The sequence below is a fragment of the Ochotona princeps genome, chromosome 2 (assembly GCF_030435755.1).
Source record: "Ochotona princeps isolate mOchPri1 chromosome 2, mOchPri1.hap1, whole genome shotgun sequence".
Lineage (NCBI taxonomy): Eukaryota > Metazoa > Chordata > Mammalia > Lagomorpha > Ochotonidae > Ochotona > Ochotona princeps.
The window spans coordinates 94,289,299-94,311,253 of NC_080833.1; the positions used below are offsets into that span (position 1 = coordinate 94,289,299).

General features: G+C 35.7%; 1 protein-coding gene across 3 annotated transcripts in view; it reads left to right on the top strand.

Moving 5' to 3' along the window:
* The window catches only part of CEPT1 (choline/ethanolamine phosphotransferase 1), a 38,585-nt gene that overhangs the window by 14,167 nt on the left and 2,463 nt on the right, over nt 1–21,955 (top strand). For 2 of the 3 annotated variants that reach the window (XM_012926074.2, XM_058660030.1), the window contains exons 3-6: nt 591–738; nt 2,863–3,004; nt 16,070–16,154; nt 21,775–21,906. In XM_012926074.2, the coding sequence (XP_012781528.1) occupies nt 591–738; nt 2,863–3,004; nt 16,070–16,154; nt 21,775–21,906 (507 nt within the window). Of the gene's footprint in view, nt 1–590; nt 739–2,862; nt 3,005–8,306; nt 8,392–16,069; nt 16,155–21,774; nt 21,907–21,955 lie in introns of all 3 variants that reach the window. The other variant, XM_012926076.2, reaches the window with a different exon arrangement.

A 21,955-nucleotide genomic window follows, 5' to 3' on the forward strand; every position in this document is an offset into this window, starting at 1 on the left:
TTCCTTAAAAATGTTATCAGAAATATTTGGAATATAATGTTCTGAATACTCGGTGTATAAGATCATTATTTTCCTAGTGTTAATCTATGGGCCAATGAAGAGATGGCCCATATATTTTAAAAATTATTTATTAAAAGTTATAAATTTTAAAAATTATTTTTTAAACTAATTTGCATGAAAAAAATCTTGTAATAGAGAAATTAGTTTAACATTGTTTAACCCAGAATTTCTAAGAAGCATGAAATTTGCTTTTGTATATTACCTTTAAACATCACTTTAGGAAAAATTTATTCTTTAATCAACGCTTAGAATCTAAGTGTGGGGAGGAATCTATGATAATGTTTCTATAATATCCCTACAAAGCTGTTATCCAGCATCTGCCAAGACACCCCTTTTCAGCAGGGAGTTTGATTTTACAAACTGAATGGTTTCAGTAAGTTCTTCATTGTGCAGCACTCAAACCTTGTCTTCTGTAGCTTCCAAGCAGCAGTGCTTCTCTAGATGTAAAAATAAAATATCCACACATAAAAAATGTATTAAGCATAGTAACTAGCCTGTCTGAATAAACTTTTCCTTATTTTATGTTACAGGCACCTTTGTGGGCGTATATCGCTTGTGCATGTGGCCTCTTCATTTACCAGTCCTTGGATGCCATAGATGGGAAGCAGGCGAGAAGAACTAACAGTAGTTCTCCCTTGGGGGAACTTTTTGATCATGGTTGTGATTCACTGTCAACAGGTATGGTTAATTTTATCAGTGTTCAAAACAGTGTGCTTAAAAAGGTTTTTAGAATGTATTTCGAAAGACTAGTTAAAATTTGTTTATTACTGACACTATTGGAAATTTTCAGAAGTAAGTTTCTTTGTATTTCAGTTGTTCTGAACCCTAATGATTGTTTTTGGTACATTTTGTCATAAAAGATTATTAACATGTTAGCAATAGATAGTTACTATATTTGGATTTTAGGTAATCAGTCTTTATTTTTCCTTTTTCCAAGTAATGATTTAGTATTTTTTAGAGACAGAAAGCAGAAATTTGGAAAGTAAGTGATGTATAAGTATACATGTATAGTATAAGTACTATTCCCCATTTTTACTTAGTTCCTCAGTTGTTTTCTTGTCATTTGACATGCATTTAAAATAATTTAAAGGAAACAGTTTTACCTCCTTGATAAATATTTACAGACAGAGATGCATGTCGAAAGCATTCTTTCAGTATATCCTGACACCAGCTTGCTTATTAAGGGGAGAGTGGCAGCTGAACTGTTAACAGCTCTGAGTCAAGAAAAGCTCAAAATTTCTGATTTGTAAACGGTAGTTGGCCATCTTGAAAAGCTTGTCATTTAACCAGATAACCATAGAATAACAGCTATCCTATTTTTGGTTTGTTTTAAATGAAAGATTTCTATTGTAGTTTGAGTTCAAAAATGTTACAGCAAGTCTTTTTCAACGTATGTGCCTCACAATTATATCTGCTAAATAAGAAAAACCATTGCAAATATGACACCAGTCCCTTTGTGACTTATGTCAGCCCTTTGTTTTTCTTTTTGGTGTTCTGCCTTCTAATGAACATTTCCTCATTGCTGTGGTTGCTGTGTTGAGTCAGAAGGAGAAATTCAAAGTGCATACTTCCATATGCTGCTTCGTTTCCCTAATGTCCCCACAGGTGGTGCCAAAGCCAGTCGCCAGAACCCCATCACTTATGCCATCATCCCATCTGCATTCTAGGGCCTAACTGAGCATGCATCTGGAGTAAGGAGCTGAGCCATGTGTGAAACCCAGGCACTCTGATATGGAATACAGAATCCAGACAGCTTGGGCCAAATGCAGCCCCTGTCTTTTGATACTTTAAAGTTTTACTAATTTTTTTGTGAGACAGAGACACCAAGAGCTCCCAACCTGCAGTGAACCCCTCAAAGCATACAAAGCTGGGCCAGAGTTGGGAACTTGGTCAGGTGTCCCATGTAGATGTCAGGAACCCAACTACTTGAGCCATCGCCACTACCTCCCAGGATCCACATTAGCAGGAAATGGAATCAGAAACCACAGGCATACGGGGCACAGGGCCAGTAATCAAACCCAGGCACTTGAGTGAAACACACACGTGTCTTAACAGGCATTTTTGTTTTTGTTTTTAAGTTTTATTTATTTTTTATTGCAAAGTCGGATATATACAAGGAGGAGGAGAGACAGAGAGAAGCGTCTTGCGTCCGATGGTTCACTCCCCATGCGACCGCAATGGCCGGTGCTGCGCCAGGCCAAAGCCAGGAGCCCATATCCTCTTCTGGGTCTCCCATGTGGGTGCAGGGGCCCAAGGCTTTGGGTCATCTTTAACTGCTTTCCCAGGCCACAGGCAGGGAGCTGGATGGGAAGCGGGGCTGCTGGGATCCTGGTGCATTCAAGGCGAGGACTTTAGCCACTAGGCCACGGCGGCCACAGGCAGGAAGCTGGATGGGAAGCAGGGCTGCTGGGATCCTAGTGCATTCAAGGCGAAGACTTTAGGTACTAGGCCACGGTGTTGGGCCCTTAACATTTAGGTGTCTCGATCGCGAAACTGAACAGTCTCCCCTACATTGTAACTTCTATTGCTCCTCAGTGCCACTGACACCAGGTGAGAATAAAAAAATGCTGACTATTTTTGTTGCTTTCAAGAACTTAAGTTTCATCAAGTGGATTAATGAAGAGATTAGAATTATGTAGTAAAAGATAATATAAAAGATAATATCCTGGTTTCCTTTTACCACATGTGAGAGTAGATTTTACATTCACTGCATGTATATTTGCCTCGTCTTGAATCATTTTGAGCTCAGTTAATGGTTGTTATTCATATTATTCAGTCTTTATTGTTATCTTTCCTCTGCAGTTTTTGTGGTTCTTGGAACTTGTATTGCAGTGCAGCTGGGGACAAACCCTGACTGGATGTTCTTCTGCTGTTTTGCTGGAACATTCATGTTCTATTGTGCTCACTGGCAAACATATGTTTCTGGAACACTGAGATTTGGAATGTAAGTAATGCTTAATAGTAATTTTTATTTTAAGTATGAACCATGTTTCTTACAGATACAAATATTAAGAATTGTTCATATCACTTTATTAGTTTAATACATAGAACTTTTAAAACATTATCATTACACTTATTCCCTAATAGATTCTATCACATCACCCCATTACTGGTTGGCTTGTTTTGTTTTGTTTTGTTTTGTTTTGTTTGTTTTGTTTTGTTTTTGAATAAAAAATATCAAAGCCTTCCATCCAGGGTTTGTAAAGCAACAGAGAAAAAGGACTCTCCCCACTCCCACCTTGCTGCTCACCTACATTTGCCTTTCAGACATGCTAACAATCTTCCTCTACTGTTATTTACTTTTACTATTATTTTTAATTCCATGTTTATTTTGACATATAGAAATGCACTTTCAGGAAAGATAATATAGTTTCTAAGATGAAAGATTACATCTCTAAAAATCTTAGCTCTTAATAATTCTGCTAACATAAGCACATCATGTATTACTCTCAGCCAAATAACTAGATAATTTAAAAAGGAAGCACAGACTGTTTCCACGTGTAAAAATGAATCGTTCCTACCTGATAGTCCATTCTTCTTCATAAATATTAATGAAAAACCAGTCTCAGAAGACGGTTGAGACATTTACTAGTTTAATTAGTGCTTAGTTGTCACAGATCCTATTTGCACTGCTCAGGTTGTTCTTTAACTTTTCATCACAAAAGTTCAAACAGAAAAAGCTGTGTACTTCTTGAAATAGCAAAATACAAGTCTTTGATTGTAAATGACAGAACAAATCTTAATCATTTTTAAGATGATTCATTACAAATTGTTTTTTTCATATTCAATCCCTGGTGAACTTAGTTTTTGCAGGTCTTAAACCAGGATGCATATAAATTCATATATTCATTACAAGTTCATTTTAAATAAATTTTGCTAAATTGATTTAAAGTATAATTTAAGATGAGATTATAGCAACAACTGAATAATTACTAGTACTTTGGATATAAACTATTAAAAGCTTGTCTCGGAATGATTCCAAGATAATTGGAGTTAGAAAATATAATTATGACTCATCTAAAGGTGGAAACTTTATTAGAAACAGTAGGAGACACAGGTGTCCATGTGCAAGCTATCTTCCTGTGGGTTTAGTATCAGTTTATAAAATGATCAATGCTCAGAAAATAGTGAAGAGTTCTGATAGAGTAATTGAAAATGTGTACAGCTATTTCTTCCTCAGTATTATCATAGTCTATTTTAGTATTCTTAGAGTGTTTCTGCTTTAGGTAAAACTACAAAATGTAATAGACTTCTAAGATCGCTTGGTTTTGTAGTAATTTGGTTTTAATTTTTATTCCAAAAATGGCAGAATTTATTATAGTTGAATTTCATATCATTTAAATGTCTTTGGTTATTATCTCACAGGAACCCTCCAAACCCTCAATTTCAAAACTTGTTTACCAGTCCTAATGTATTCTGCTTCCTTTTTGAATAGCGCAGCAGCCATACAATGTGGAAATTGAAGAAAAGAGAAAGAGTTAACCATTAAAGTAGGAGGAGAGGAAATAAGCAGTGTTTTCAAGAGTGATGATATCTTGGCTTTCTATCTTCCAGTCTTAGAATTTTCCCCATAGAAATTTCTTTTAATGAAGTGTATTTTTGGAGAATGCAAGCATGTCTATATGGTTAGATGATAAGATGTCTGCAGAGGAGAGGTTAGCAGTAAAGCTGAAGAAGATTCCAAAATTCGCAGACCTTCTGTGTTCTTCCAAGAAATGTGATCCTCCCGAATCTGTAGGGCGCTTTTGCAAGACCTACAGCAGGGACAGACAAAAGTACTGTTTACAAATACCAGTTTGTCATTGTAGCAGAAGGTAATTTGGAGTATGCTGAGATACAAATAAGGAAACCCCCTAGGAAGCTTAATCATAATTAACATGAGGAATGATGAAGCTTGCCTGAACACAGTGGAATTGCTATGGCAGGGAACAGGATAGGCTGGAGGGAGACTTAAGAGGCAGAAATATAGGACAGTCTGTTAAGATGAAAAAAAAGAGAAAAACCAATTTGAGGGCAGAAGCGGAATGACTCCCTGTTCCCATATTTCACGGGTTGGATAGAAGATAGAAAAAGGCGCTGGAACAGGACTCCCTTTAAAGTAAGATTGCTAGGGAGAAAAATGTAGATGAGAGATTTTAGACATTCAGACTGTCTGTGACTAGCAGAAAACTTCAAGAACAAACTTACAAAGAAGCCCATGAGAATTGTTGAATTGCAAGAGTCAGAGGAAGAATTCTAAATTGAAAAGCCAGAAAACGAGTACATTTTAAACATAATTCAAAATGAGGACAGGAAATTCTGTGTTGAATTGGCAGGATGAGCCGCCTATAGTAGTTTCAGTGTGATGATGGGATAGAAGCCACTGTGTAAGGAGAGAGATATGAGTGGAATAAATAAGATTACTACTTTACACACATTACCCAAGGTCACTTATAAAAATAAGTGGCTGTGATGGGAAGAACAAAAGTGTTAGTTAGAGGGGAGAGAATGAGCTCCGAAGAAAGAGGGTTTTATATTTTAATGGCAAAATTACAGGCATATGGACAAAAATCTACTAAAGAAGAGATTAAAGATACAGAAGAAAAGAGAAGGATGATTTATAGAGCAAGACTAAAGGGATTACGAAGATGGACTAGAGAGCAGGAAACAGACTGAAGTGTTTCCTTGTAAAGCTGCTTAAAAATCTAAAAATATCGAAGCCAACTGAATTTCACAAAAAAAATAGAAATTGTTAGTGTATAAAGGGATTGGTTTCGCTCTGAGAAGTTGTATTCAGCACTCAGAAACCCTGCATTTGTATTAAAGCAACATTGAATTATTTTCTGAATAAAGAGCAGTCAACAGCATTCATAGACTACACTGTGAGTTCCTTACATTTAGGAAGATATTTGTCAAAATACCAACACAGTGACAGCATGTGGAATATATATGGACATTCCTAAAGAAATCTTAATTATTTTACATTTCACATCTTGTAATATATAATAGACATAAAATAGGTTAAATATTGAAGTAAATCCTCTATGTACATAGGAGAAACTCAGATATTTATTTTGGTTATTGAAGAAAGGGCAAAGTTACCTATCAAATATAGTTTGAACACAGCTAAAAGCTGCGTTGCAGAGCATGTTAATGCCTTTGTTAGATAACTAGGCAGATCCCTCTCCCTGTATTGCCCCTTGACTACGCCAAGTAGAGAGCTGACAGATGAGTGCCATTCATTGTCCTTCCTGGCTTTGCCAACCCTGAGGATGTTCATTAGCCAGAATCTAAAAGTTCATGGTGGGAAGTGGAGTTAGAGAACATCATGGGAGGATTGTGTTCATAGAAGACGGGTATTGTGAGTTGAAGCATTAGTAAATAGTTGTAAAAAAAAAATGTGACTTAAAGTGTTTATGGATTGTCCGAAGCCCTCTCTTAAAACCTAATCCTCTGTATTGTATAGAATGGTTTTTAGAAGGCAAATGCTGAGATACATGGCCTTAACTCTATGTAACTTGTTTGTATAGAATCATTTTCATAAATTAGATGTATAGACGCCCTAAACAGTCTTTAATAAAAATTTCACGTAAGGAAAAAATGGGTCTTAAAAAAATGTTGCTTACTGTAAAGGCAGAACTCTTATTTAAATTACTGCTTCAGCAATTGTAGCAGTAATAGTAATAATAATATTCCCAAAGTTTTCTTTTCTGAAGAATAAAGGAAATTGAACTCAGGCCAGTATATCTTGGCTCAAATGTTAACAAGTCTTATCAACAAATTACCTTATCGTATTTCAGCTTGGGCAAGGAACAAAGCTTTCACAGGCTGCATTACCTCACTTACAAAATAAGAGATTTGGATTAGATTATCTCTAATGTTCAATTTGTAAAATCATTGCAGCTGTTACTGTTATAGATACAGTTTCTGGTGTGCTCGTTGTAGGCAGAATATTGATCTTCACTTTCATTACATTTTTCACCTCACGCTTCTACAGTGTCATACTGTGCCACCATTTATTTCTATATAAGTAAATTAACTTACCATTTTTCTGTAGTTAGAAAAAAATCAATGTGCTCCAATAAGAATCTCTCAAATCTAATTTAATTCTGTGAGCAGTTTCTAAGGAATAATTGATTTAAGGACTCCAAGTAATTAAAATTGCTAACGTATAATTAATGGATTAAGAATTTAGAAACATTCTATCAAACACCTGTATAGAATCTGCCTATCTTTAAATGTCTAAGTCTTAACACATTAGTCATCAAATACCAGATCTTCATTGTAGCTTTTAGTTTCTAGTTTTCCTGTGTATATTATTTTCTGAGCAGTGATTCATTTATTTGGACTCCAATTCCATCCATTTAATTTTATCAGTTGTTATGGATTATTCCCTAAAACACCCATCTGTATTTGAATTCTCATCTCATCAAATAAAGCCGTAGACTTATAGTCTCATTTGTGTTCTTCAATTCTTAATTTTGATTAGTTCTATTAGAAGCCTATTTCCTGCTACTCTTTCTGTAACCAGAAATGTTCTGAAACTACTTTAATGGTTGACAGAATGTTTTGCGTATTTTTATAACTAATAAACTTAATGTGGTAGAGAATTGCAGTGCTGGTATCAGTTTAAAGAGAAAGGAAAGATTGTGGACTAGGAACTCTCAAGAAATAGAATAAGGAAACAGCCAATTTGATTTGTGTTTTTACTATGTCCAGAGAAGTCTCTCTTAACTAGATTCTTTTCCTGTTACCATTTTCACCTATATATGTTAAGTTTTTGAGATAGCAGAGGTAGGAGTGTGATGAGGTTTGGAGCAGTGAGGGAGTGTGATATCATATGAGATGGTCCTTCACGTTGTATATTGGAGCTACTTGGGATGATTCTTGTTAGTTCACACAGTCTGAATAGGTTCTGGTACTTAGATGACCTGCATCCTAGACAGTGTGATAATTTGTAAAGTCATCCTCACCGCCTCTAGGCAATTGAGAGGAACACTATATTTTGGCACTGATGCTTCTAGCTGCATACTCTGAGTCAATGGGTTAGTCTTCTACTTGTTTAAGCTTACATTTGAATTTGTGTATGAAGTATTTGTGTATGCATAGGGACAGTCCATTATTGTATAAATTACATCATTGAATGTAAGTGTCTTTATAAGGAGAATGTTACTTTTTAAATCTGCTTCTGCGACCTGTTTTAATAGACCTCTCTAGCAAAAGTTCTGAGTAAAGTTATATTGAAATGTTTGTTTCCTTATGCATAGATTCGATGTTACAGAGTCCCAGATCATAATTGTAGTATTCCAGCTTCTCACAGGAACCCTGGGGCCTTGGTTCTGGAACTTCACGGTAACTGCTAGAGTATTTATGCTGTCTGATGAACATGGCGTGAACTCAATAAAGGCAGCACCTTTGTCATGCACAGAGTGATTAAAAAGTGAAAACTCAAAAGTGTTTCTTGTGATATTTCACAGACAACTCATTAGGAAGAAATAATTTCAGCATATAATAGGGCAATAAAAATCCACCCTCTTAAACAATTTTTAAAGTAAAATTTCTTGTGATTTGCTGCTAAAGCCAATTTTCTTTTCCATTTATCCATTGAGCATAATATTTTTCTCTGTTTTTTAAAACAAATACCTTTCCACCATGAAACAGGATTTTTTCTATTTTAAAAACAATGAAGCAAGCAGATCTTTTTTTAGATAGTTGAAAGCTCCTAATACGGAGAAAAATTTATTTATTCTCAGCTTCTGAAGCAAATTGCCTGAGCACTCTGGAGCTAGTTCTTCCGCTTAGGTTAGCAATGATTTCGATCTAAACGTGTATGACAGAAACTATTTCTGTTTGCTTTGCTTAATGTGTTCCTCTCTTCCTTGTGCTGTTAAAGCAGGATAAACTTGGCTTTCCATGTCACTGTAGTCATACTTTGAATGCCTTCTTTTTTCAGTTTTCTCCTTTGTTTAGTAGTATGTGTTTTTTCTTGTGTAGTGCCACATAGAATACATCTCTTCTCAGGGATATTATTTTGATCTTACTGCTTTTAAATTTCAAAACATTTCCTATTAAATTTTTCTCAACAAGTTATCCCAGGATCCTTTATACTTTAGTATGTAAAGTTTATTTATAAGGAAAAAAACACTTAGATTTTAATTTATGTTATAGTTCAAAGGGAATGGTGGGAAGCTATTCATATGCAAATTTAGCAGATCATTCTGGCAATACAAGGCTATATTAGGTTTTTTACATTAAGTCTTCTTGCTTCCCCACCCAAGAATTAATTTTAATTCAAAATATAATAGAAACAATGAATTCTTATTAACAGAGTTGTTTCTGAAGGCATAGTGTAGCATTTTAATAATGGTTTGGGTGACAACTAGGAATATTCTATGCATTTTTGTGAAATAACTTTCTAGTGTGGACAGTACTGAGTACTATAGATAATTAAGAACAAAGCTAATGCCATTGTCAATTAAATTTGCAATGTATTGCATAATTATTTGTGAGATTCATTCCTGCAGTGTGCATAGTTCAATGTCTTTAGTTCTGTTTATTATCTTTACACTATTCTCTGTTGCTTTTCTCCAAAAACTTGTAACTTTATGCTCATTGTTGCCATCAATAGGTATGACTTGATTTTTTGTTGACATTGTTGATATTTCACAATACTTTTTAAAATTTTCTCCAGATACATTGATTTCACTTTTTTGGTTACTAACTGGAAGAGTTTTTGTTTGGTTTGTTTTTGTTTTTGTTTTTGTTTTTGCTTCTTTTACTCTGTTGCTTTGATCATTAAAGTTAAATTATCTGATACACTCTTTCCTTTTGCAAAGTTTTTTTAAAAAGTTTTTCTCACTAATTTGTTTCTAAATAAATTTAATTTGTCAGCATCTAAACTTTTCATCAGCTTTTGCCTATTGTATTCTAGCATTGTTAGTGAAATTGTGTTCAAATGCAGGGCATTGTCCTGAAACTCAGATATCTTAACAGTAGCTAATCAGAAGCTTAGAATAGATGTTTGCCCATTTGGTTGGTAGAGTAAAAAGAGTCTAAGCACTAAATGAACGCTCTGTTTTTCTCTGTGACTCTGAAAAAATCAATCTTTCTGAGTAAAAGGTGAATTTTCCCCCCAACCTCCTAGGGTATTTGGGGTGATTAGAAGAGTTACAAGTGTACTGTGCTTCCTACCCTGCCTCTTAGCACAGAATTAAGTATCCAGTATCCATAATATTAAGACCTGTGTTATTAACTCCCATTAGGTTACAGATTTCTTCTGAAACTGATTGTGCTAGAGAGAAGTAAGTCCATGATTACTAACTCTAAGACCAACACTAAGTAAGATGAGACAAATTTCCATTTTGTTCTTCCGTTTACAAAGGTAATAGGCTATGCCTTTGACGTGAGTCCTCTGCTTTATTCCTTCTTATATCAGAGCACTTGTTCTGCTCTAGCCTTTCAAAATACTTTTCCCCAATTACTCTAAGATATTTTATGAGATTTTCCTTTTTAGTCTCGGAAAGTCTGAGGATTCATATTGTGATTTATATCAAAGGAAATACTGTTTTTGATAACTCAGCTTATTTCAACAGTAGACACATAGCTTTGTCTGTTTCCCCTGTGTATAACACTCTATGCTGGAAAATAATGCTATAATAATAGGTATATATAATTGGGGCAGGCATTGTGTTTTAGTGGATACAGTCACCCCATGCAACACCAGCATCCTGTATTGGCAGTGGTTTGTGTTCTGCTGCTCTGCTTCCAGTCCAGCTCCCTGCTAATGTACTGGGAAATTCAATGGATTATGATCCAAGTATTTGGGGTCCTGCCACCTGTGTGGACGACCTAGAAGAAGGTCTTGGCTCCTGCCCTCAGCCTGACCCAGCCCTAGCTGTTGGGACTAACTGGGGAGTGAAACAGTGAATGAAATGGAAGTTCTTTCTCTCTCCCCTTCCCCTTACAATCTTCTCTTACTACACAGTATCTCTGACTTTCAAATGAATACATTCATTTAAAAAAAATACACATAATTATCACTTGGCTTTATGGCTAATGTTAATTGACCATAAGCTAAGCTTGCCATGCCCAATATGCCTCTTATCAGTATAGAAAGTAAAAATGTTATGTATTAGCTTTTCATTACTACAACTGAACACCTACGTCACTATTTACAAAGGAAGGAGATTTATTTTGTCTTGATTTGTGGAGATTCTCAGTCCAAGATCCAGCAGGAACCATTGGTGCGGTCACAGCATTGAGTATGAAGGAAGGATCACCTGGTAACCCAGAAAACAGCAAGAGATTCTGTAAGAACTACTTTCCAAAGGTACACTCCCAACCCCCAGTGTTCTGAGGATCACTCAAAAGGCCTATCTGCTAAACACCGTCATTGGACATCCTTACTCTAAGCATGAACCAATAACAAGATGTTAGGGACCTACCTGTGCTAAAAGACAGGTAGGTCAAACTAATATCCAAACCAGAGCATATTGGAAAGCAATATTTTGAATTTCTAGACTAATCTTTAATTAACTGCACCCACATATCAACCCACAGCTAGGATTTCCAATAAAATGTATATGATCTAATTACATGTAAGTTCCCTACAACTTGAACTGCATTTACGGGTTCATAGTTAATAGTAATTCTCAAGTACAGTTCTAAACACCTGCCTTCAAATAAGTGACTTTTTTTTTGAAGATTTATTTTATTTTTATTGGAAAGTCAGATATACAGAGAGGAGGAGAAACAAAGAGGAAGATCTTCCGTGCATTGACTAGCTCCCCAAGTGACCACAACGGCTATAGCTGTGCCAGGCCAAAGCCAGCAGCCTCTCCCAGGTCTCCCGTGTGGGTGCAGGGTCTCAAGGCTTTGGGCCATCCTCATCTGCTTTCCCAAGCCACAAGCAGGGAGCTGAATGGGAAGCGGGGCCATTGGGATTAGAGCTGGTGCCCATATGGGATCCCAGTGCATTCAAGGAGAGGACTTTAGCCACTAGGCTACCACACCAGGCCCCAAATAAGTGACTTTTAAACATTTTTTTGTAACAGTAACTCACTAGTTAAATTGTACAGATGGAGATTTCTTTGACATATGAGTCTGTGCCTTAGTGAATATTCTTTATTAAACTAGTAGCCAAACCAAATTCTAGCACATTTATATTTACTCCTTACAGTTTAGCTAAAATGTGCTTACAAGTTAAAGGCAGGTATGTCTTTAAAATATAGTTACATGTGGGAGAAACATAAATTTAGTTGTCTTTTATTTATTTTAGAGAGAAAAGACACATTAAAAATTCTGGACCCTGATGGTTAGCATGGTTATCAACTCGTAGAGAATGCCATTTAAAACCTTTCATATTCCTCAATACTTTGTCTCGGAATCCCTACAAAGTACATTTATTAGATTTCTCTCAACACTAAAAATAGAAGTGAAACTTTCAAAACAGAACTTTTAGTCATGTGTATGAACAATATGGAATAAACACCCTGTCACTCTTAAAGTGTTTTAAAGTTCCAGGGTGACAAGTGCATTTTGTAGTGATGACGGTTCCTGACATCCTTCCTCAAAGAAGGGGTTCTTTGCTCCCTTGTTTAGAAGTTACAACTAATCACTTGTGTGTACTTTGTTCTCTGCACCCGGGTTCTCAATGAGTAGACCGTTATGGTGTTGTAGGATCGACTGACCCACTCAGGTGGGGAAAGGCACGGTAATAATGAGTATTACAGGTTATTTCTACCTTAAACTGCCGTGTTCTGTGGTCTCTCTCCAGCACAGTGGGAGAACTTAGGCTTTACACCTGATTTGCTTTTTCCCATTTCCTTTCATGACAAGATCAGAACAAGTTTCTTTCTGACTTGTAATTGAAGCATATTCCTATGAAAATATTCAAAATGGGAAGCAATACCAGAACAGATGCTCAAATACCTGCACGTGTTCCTACATGTAGTCATAAAACAACAGAAAATTGGGTTTACTATTGTCTAGTTTAAGCTGTAGAAATCAAATGCTCCAGGTAAGAGATTTATTTCCCCCTTTTTTTTAAAATCACTCTAGTGTTTTGGGTACTCTTGTACCACATATCCCTTGAATTTATTTTTGTTGGAAAGGCAGATTTACAGACAGACAAAGGTTTTCCATCTGTTGGTTCATTCCTCAAATGGCCACAAGGCCAGAGCTGAACTGATCCGAAGCCAGGAACGTCTTCCGGGTCTCCCTTGTGAGTGCAGGGTTCAGAAGCGTTGTGCCATCCTCCAGTACTTTCCCGGGCCACAGGCAGGGAGCTGGGTGGGAACTGGAGCAGCCAGGCATGAACTTGCGCCCATGTGGGATGCTGGTACTTGAGGGTAGAGGATTAGCCAAATGAGCCATCATGCCAGCCCCAGAAAGAGACTTCTTAATGAAAAGGTATACAATAGACACTCTAGTCATCTTCTCAACAAAATCATGAACCGTTAATCACTCCCTGACACCTGTCCCTCTAAGTTTCTTAGTTCCTATTTCTGGAAATGACTTTACACTGCACCTTTCTTATTGACAGTCAAGATCAGACCCACATTTTTAGGAGTTTTGGCAGGCAGTTCTCATGTTTCAGAACAGATTGAAGTTCCAACAATTGCTCTAAATCAGATAAACAAATAGGAAGAAATATTTCTGACTACCAACTGGTAAGTAAGCACTCCCTGGCTCTTTTAACATGAAGACCTGTTTTTTGTTCTGTTTTGTTTTTTTAATCTAAACAGTGACAGTGTCTCAATAGTTAAATCTCCGCAAAATTCTACCATATACCTGTCCTCAAGAATCCCAACTTGAGACCTTGGAAACATCTTTCATATCTCCTCTTCTTTTTTATATTCATCCATAATACAAAGGTTAATTGCATGAGGTTCCCTCCATTTTTATTTTGTAATTCTATACTTCTGGCCCTTCCCCTTCCAAAAGGCTACTTCATATATGCAGCAAAATGTTGTAAGATGTCTACCCTCCTCCACCCAAGACAGAGTCCATCTTCGACACCTACCTGCTTAGTCTCCTGAGTCTGCTACTGAGTGTAATTCCCCTTATTGGCAACACCACTCACCAGGTTAGCTCTACAGATTGTTTTTAGCCTAATTCAGTCCTTTTTTTTTTTTTGTCCAGTAAGTATGTATAACTACATTACTGTATGTTTACAGCTACATAAGCTTTTGTTTAAAAAATATTTTAGCGCGTAGATCAATCTTCATTGCAAGAGACTGGTTCCAGGACAAATACTTATCATGAACATGAGAGCTAATATATCTTTATATATATATATATATAATTAGATTTATTTATTTATTTATTTTTATTGTAAAGTCAGGTATACAGAGAGGAGGAGAGACAGAGAAAAAGATCTTCCATCCAATGATTACTCCCCAAGTGACTGCAATGGCCGGTGATGTGCCAGGCCAAAGCCAGGAGCCCAGATCCTCTTCTGGGTCTCCCATGTGGGTGCAGGGTCCCAAGACTGCTTTCCCAAGCTACAAGCAGAGAGCTTGATGGGAAGCGGAGCTGCCAGGATTAGAACCGGTGCCCATCTGGGATCCTGGTGTGTTCAAGGCGAGGACTCTAGCTACTAGGCCACCACTGGGCCCGAGAGCTGATATGTCTTAAGCTTACATTATAGAATGTTTGCTTTAAGTATCTGTCTTAGAAATGGGGGTTCCTTTCTCTAAGAATTGTCCCCCTGTGCTGTTATTGATAACCTGCTTTCCTTAGGATGATTTTTAAGGTAGACTGTTCACTCTGTTGATAATAACCATTATCAAGGTATATAATAACAAATCACGTTCTTACCTCTCAACTACCCCATTGCTACCCTACCCTCTAATAGATAACTACTATTCTTAGTTTATAATGTACCCTTCCAGGAATTCGTTGTGCGATTAACTGGCAAAAATAAAAATGGAATATTGTTTTCCTTGCTTTTTTGCATGTAAGTAGCCCATAATGCATTCTGCAACTTTTTTTTTACTTGATATAGCCTTAGTATTTTTGTGTATCAATATGTGGGGAGCTGTCCAGCTCCACGCTTCTTCAAGAATATATAATATTCCATTAGTGGAAACACATAATTTATATAACCACTCCCTCATTAAGGGATATATTTTTTTTTACATTTTGCTGTTTTAAATAATCCTGTAGTAAAAAAAAATAGTTTTGTGTCAGTGTGCAAATATATTTATAGGAAGACCTCTCAAAAAGTGAAAAAAAAGAAAACTTTGGATTATAAGTTAAAGAGAGATGATTTGAAGATAATTCAAAGTGCTCACTTGCAAAAGAAAGACCAGTCTCAGCTGCACTTCTCAGGCGTTTTTCCATACTGTTTTTTTCAGGCATTCAGTCTTCTAATTTCTACTGCACCAGGTTTATCTCCTCTTAACTGTAAGAACATTTTCAAGAATCCCAAAGCTAATTCTTCGCTGTTTTGGAATCTTCTTTCTAGAAATCTTAGGTAGTTAGCCTAATGAAAGAAAGAATTGGCTTGACAATGGGATTACATTTTTTTCTTGACAGACATTACATAAATACATCTATAGGGTAGTGTATTTTGCACAGTCTCTGTGATTTATGTTATATTAGTTAAGATTTACCACATTCTTACTTGCTATTACAAAGCATTACTTCAGTGTTTCATGTCACATATCAGTGCATTGTAATCCTCTGCTTGATACCCATACCCAAATTTTAACACAACATTCACATCTTTTTTTTTTCTTTTTTTTTTTTTGGTGGGAAAGGTTAAGCTATAGTTTCAACCTGAGTTCAGTGATTCAAATTTATTTGGAAAAGGGGGTTTTTTATTGCTCTGTGAAATCCACTAAATTGAAAGCCTGGACCGCATGATTTTTGGTCATAACAGATTTTTTACACTTTTTTTGTTTTTCCTCAGTATTTGAGTTTTTTCCCTATTGTGCATGATAGAGGAATGCTGCAATGCTTGCAAATAATTAACCTGAAATTGTTTTGAGTAATTCTGCTTTTTTGGCTTTTTGTACCTAATCAGAATTGATGTGACTGAAGTGCAAATCTTCATAATAATCATGCATTTGCTGGCAGTGATTGGAGGACCACCTTTTTGGCAATCTATGGTAACTTTGTTCACATTGTGTATCCCTTGTAATGCATGTTATCTTGCTTGTGTTTTCTAATATAGGAGAATCCAATTGAAAGGTAATGTGTTAGATTATTTTTTGTGTGAAAATGAAAAGTCACAGCAAACCGTAGAACATGGACTTCTCTTGAGAGCATGGTCAGTTTACTACTGCAGTACATTAGGTCTGTTCCAGGGCTGTTTATAACACCTCCCAGAATCTGAATTACTGTTGTCAGCTAATTGTACAGATGAGGAAACAGCAGGTAAAGTAGCAAGTTAACCAGCAACAATATTAACCTCTTACTCTCTTTCTGAGCTATGTGAATCTACATATTTTTCTGTCACTTGCATTAAGCTGAATCATTCTTACCCCAAAATAGGTTAGGTGCTTAGTGGATGTAATCCATGCTGTGAAGGAGTTTTCATGGATTTCCAGCCAGAACTAAACTATTGTCACCTTACAAACATACTCTTTTCCACAAACCTGTGAGAGAGGAACTACAATATTAGGGCCAAGAGCACAGACTCTGGAACCAGACTCCATTGACTGTAGGCTCCATTGCCTTTGTGTGAGTTGAATCTGTATTTAACTCTCTAGCCTAGTTCTTCTGTAAGATGAAGACAATAAGAGTATTTATCTCATGAAATTATTTGATTAAGTGAATTAATATATGTAAAGAAGTCATAATAGTGCCTGTTAAATAATGAACACTTGATACAAGCCATTGCTGCTCTTAGGGTGTGAAGATATTGTTCCGTGTTTGGATCAAAGTAGTTTGTACTCCTTGGTCATCTTGTCACCCTCAGAATGCAGTCTTTCTAATTTGCTAATTATAAATGAACATCACTTTTTTAAAAAAATTAGACTCATTGGGGCTGATGAAACTATTTTGTCATATATAAACTATACACACACATACAGTCATGTATAATAATGCACAGGCATATGGGTGCATACATCATGTTTTCAAAAAGTTTGAAAAAATACACATCAAAATCAAGTTTTGTTTTCCATAAACTATTTAAAACCTTTAAATTATTTAAAACCTCTCTCTGTGGGTTTATATCAAATTTCACTATAGAGACTGCATAGGCTTTAAAACTAATGTGCAGAGATAAGAATTTTTGTTCTTTAGTAGATTCAGGTTTTTTTGGTACAATTCATCTTATAGGAAGAACAGCATAGATTTTGTTTTCTTGAAACCATATTGTAAAGCCACCTCAAACCCAATTTAACTTGTTTTAATATCCCTTGATCATATGGATTGTTATTTCTTAAAACTTAAATTGCATACCAGAATTATCCCACAGAAATATTTGGGCTATCTTAAACAACAACAACAAAAAATTGCCTAGAACAGTTCATTAGACTGTTATCCCAGAAATGGTATTTCTGGCTTAATCATTTGAAAATAAATAATGTCATTTCATTTTATATCCATAACTATCGTGGCATGTATGGAAATGCCATAAAACATTGTAAATGAAGTTATCTATGCATGTGTTATAGACATTGCCTTATTCCTTAGGTAGTACGTGGGAGTAAATTGCATCAGTTGTACTTTTGAGCTTCTCAAATAGGATTAGCACCTAAAATCTATGTATATGCATAACAGATGCAGATTGTTCCTATGCTTAGTTGTAATTGAGATAAAATGCTCAACTTTTCAAGTTGTCTGAGGAACTCTGAGATTCAGGGCTGAGTGGAGTTACTAAAGCTAGCAGTCCAGTTCAAGAATGAAGGGGACCCAGTTGCAGCAAGAAAGCAGATTCTCAGGGACCAGCCAAAGTTTTAACATCCGTGGTCTTACTGTTACGATCATTAAGCTAAAAGGAAGAACCTGACTTTGAAGACTTGGTGAAATAGTGTGTTTTGAGCAACTCCCAGTACATGTTCCCACAGTTGATACCAGACCACTATGCAAATTGGAACAAGAAGTGTTACAGAGTTTAATTTTTTTTCCATTTGGCAATATTTACATATACTTTATAGGTTGAGCATCCCTACTGCACAAATGGAAAATCTGAAATACTCCAAAATTCACAAGTTTAAACTTGAATGATTTTTGGATTTTGGAGCCCTTTGGGGCTTTTTGGTTAGGGATTTGTTTGACCAGTATTTTTTTATTTACATGTATGTGCTTCTGGGGTCATTACTGATAATGCCATTTTGAATGTGATTTGTTAATTTAGGAACATGTACTTCATGTGAGGTTCCTGCTTATTTGTGTTCCAAAATGGAGGGGAGATCTAATGATCTCTTTTAAGTTTGTGGCCATAAGGCTGAAGTTGCTGTCCAAATCTTCATTACCTTGAAAGGCTTTTACTGATATTTAAAAAGCAGATTTATTATTTAAAAAGAAGAAAAGACAAGCAAGCAAACAAAAACCAGTGCCAAGATCTCCATAATGTTGATTCCAGCCAATCAGCTGTTTTAAAAAGCTGGGTGATTTACATCTACATACGCAAAAGCTATTCTTTGGTTCATACATTGCAAACAAGCAAAAAAAGGGGGGTGGGCAAAACAATATTTTGTGTATTGATTCCCCCAGAAAACTATCTCCTTTTGAAATGTCTTGGAGTTACCATCTATAGCATCATTATTTAGGGTTATGGTGAGAAGAAAAGGAAAAGGGGATTGGAGCAGGCAGTTAGCCTAGTGGGACATAGTTACCTGGTTCAGCTCCCCGCTTTGTCTCCTGACTTCAGCTTCTGTGAATGCAAACCCACAAGGGGTTACGGCCCGAGTAATTGGGCTCCTACTACCGATGTGGAAATCATGTTTTGAATTTCTACTTTTTCTCAATCACTTCTCTGAATAAAAATTTTAGAAAGAATATCCTCATTTTTTGAAGAGAAACACATATAAACTACTCAGTGTTACTGATAGGTGATTCTTGTAAATGTGGCATTTGATTAAATAAATATATATTATATCATGAGCCATTTTCTGGAATCCAATTAGGGTAACTGGGAGAATGTCTTTGCAGATGTGTTTCAGGATTGATTGAATAATTGCTGTGTAGTACAAATTATTTGTGTCTCATCCTGAACTACAAAAAAAAAAATCCAAGACTGAAAATGCCACCTTTATTCTTATATTCCTCAGACATGATGGTTTCTTCCAACTCATGGTGGAGACTTAAGTTGTGGTATTGTTTTCTGTATTTTGGTGGCATTTGCTTATGATTTACTACCAATCATTCCCACATTATTTGAAAGAAAGTATTTAATTTCAGAAAGATACTTTGTATTTCTGCTGAACCATGTTGTCATTTATACTCACTAGCAAACTAGTGTAATAGTTTAATACTGGTACTAATCTGTTCTAATCCAAACAGTTGAACCAATGTGTTCATGTAATTTGGTAAAAGATGCAGATAATTGACTTTGTTTTTTAACCTCTGGTATCTTTTTTTTTAAGTGAATTACATGGGATTAATATTATACATATTCTCATGTAGTGAATCCAGACGATTTTTAAGACCAAATGTACCACCCTTTGTGATCTGGGGGAGGAAACAGAATGTGCCCAACCACCATTATCTTGAATGTGAAGTGAAAACAGCAACACTTACACAGTATTTTATCTAAATACTTCAGTTTATACCAATTTTTAAGGGATCATTTAGTGTTTTAAGAGGTGATGTTTAGTGTTCCTATGACTGCAGCTTTCTCTTCTTATTTATTTCTTATAGGCAACTTTTTCCTTGTTTATATGAGACCTCATGCTTCTTTGTACTCTCAAAGTTATAGACAGTAAGAGAAAAGGAAAAGATCTTAATCTTTCAAGTGCCTACAATATTAAGTGCCTACAATGACCAGGGTTCTAGAGAGAGTATAAAAATGAACTGAAGCAAAACCCCAGAGCTTCCATGTTGGTGTATGTAACTTAACATGACAGAAGTGATAGGAATTGAGAATACTTACAACACTTTGCTCATACCACCTGTAGTTTGCTTGCTTACATTGTGATCTAAGCCTCATTTGTGTTTATTGTCTTTCAAAGTGCAGCAATTTCCATGACTCTAGAGCACTTTTACCAAATTGTAAATGCAGTTATAACCAGTTAGTTCCATCATGCCACAGATTACTCTCACATTGAGTTGGCACTTAACTCAGTATCCTGGTCCAACTACAGGCATACCCTCTTTTGCAATCAGTGTAGTATTTCCCCTTTTGCCACGGAAGGCCTTTGTCTCTGTAAATAAAAGAGCAGAGTGGCAGAAAGGCCAGGAACAGGAAACTAGCCAGATTACTGGGTTTCATCCAGGTGCATCAGATTTAAACTGTAGTGTCCCTAGTTTTCTGAACTGGAACAACAAAAAAAAAATCTGAAATTTAAAGTAACCATGGTTTTCTCCTGTATTGAAAATAAGTTAGATTGTAGAAATGTATATGAGCTTAACGAGGGAGAATACCCTTGGTGGATTTCCATAGAGTTTTAAGCTTTATTTTTAGGTTGACTTATTTCACTTGAGCAAATTAAACATTGCTGAGTAGAACTTGAAATTTGAGCAGTTTTTTTTTTTAGAACTGCATGTTTTGCAAGAACTGATAGACTTGTATAAACAAAGTGAGTTCTTGAGCATTTGAAGGAATGAAGTGTACAAACATTAAGGATATTTCTGCCAATATTACTGGTTTTATACACGCAAAAATAGGCAGTGTCATGCATTAACAGATGGCAGTCCTAAAAAGTATAAATAATCCTAATGAAATGGCTTTTACTGCACGAACCCTTTGCCTATTTGAAATCTTGTTGCTATGATTTGTATTTGTTACTAAAACATATAACTCACTTTCATGTTGCATTGTTTTCACTTCACATTAGGAAAAATTAAGACCAAAAAAGTAAGAGAGGTATTAAAAACAAAAATCTTAAATGATATAAAAAATGCATTACATTCCATTTTAAATGGTGGATATCGTGTTTGCAAGATTAAATGAATTATATCAGTCCACTCAGGTAAATTTTACGGAAATTCATACATATTTTCAATGTATAATACTAGGACAGTACATTGATTACTTTTCTGAAAAGAAAACTTTTATATTTAAATTGTAGATACACCATTTAGACCTGTTTGGATGTGCTTGACTTGGCTTTTTTTCTCCTGCATGTGAATGACTGCTTAACTGTCTTTTATTATTAGCTCCTTACATTGATAACTCTTCTGAATAGAACTTTTCTTTTTCTTTTGCAGATTTTTTAATCCAGTTGCAAATATCCCCATTCTTACATATTTTATTTGTTCTCTCACACCATAATCAAGAATGCACCATAAATTTAGAGGTAGAATTTAAAAAGTGCATATTGAAAAAAGCAGGTACACTACTTGAAGGAAATAGCTAGGAGACAGCTTGTTCCACTGCTGCCAGTTCTAGGATGCATTTGTTTATGACACAGATTAATAAAGTCACAAGCTCGTTCCAGAAATGAGAATAATTTTTATACAGCCTCATGTCTTGCGATCAGTTACACTGCATGAAATGAAGAGAGGAAACTTCAAGTATAAACTAAATTGAGGGAATGGAGAGTGTTTGGGTATGTGAATAAAGTATTTATACTGTTTATATATGTTTTAATTGCTTTCTCTCTCTACCCATTAAAGATTCCAGTGCTGAATATTCAAATGAAAATTTTTCCTGCACTTTGCACTGTCGCAGGGACCATATTTTCCTGTACAAATTACTTCCGTGTAATCTTCACAGGTGGTGTTGGCAAAAATGGATCAACAATAGCAGTGAGTATGGCTTAAGTTGTCCAGCAGTTGTTTCTGCCAGGTCTTGTTT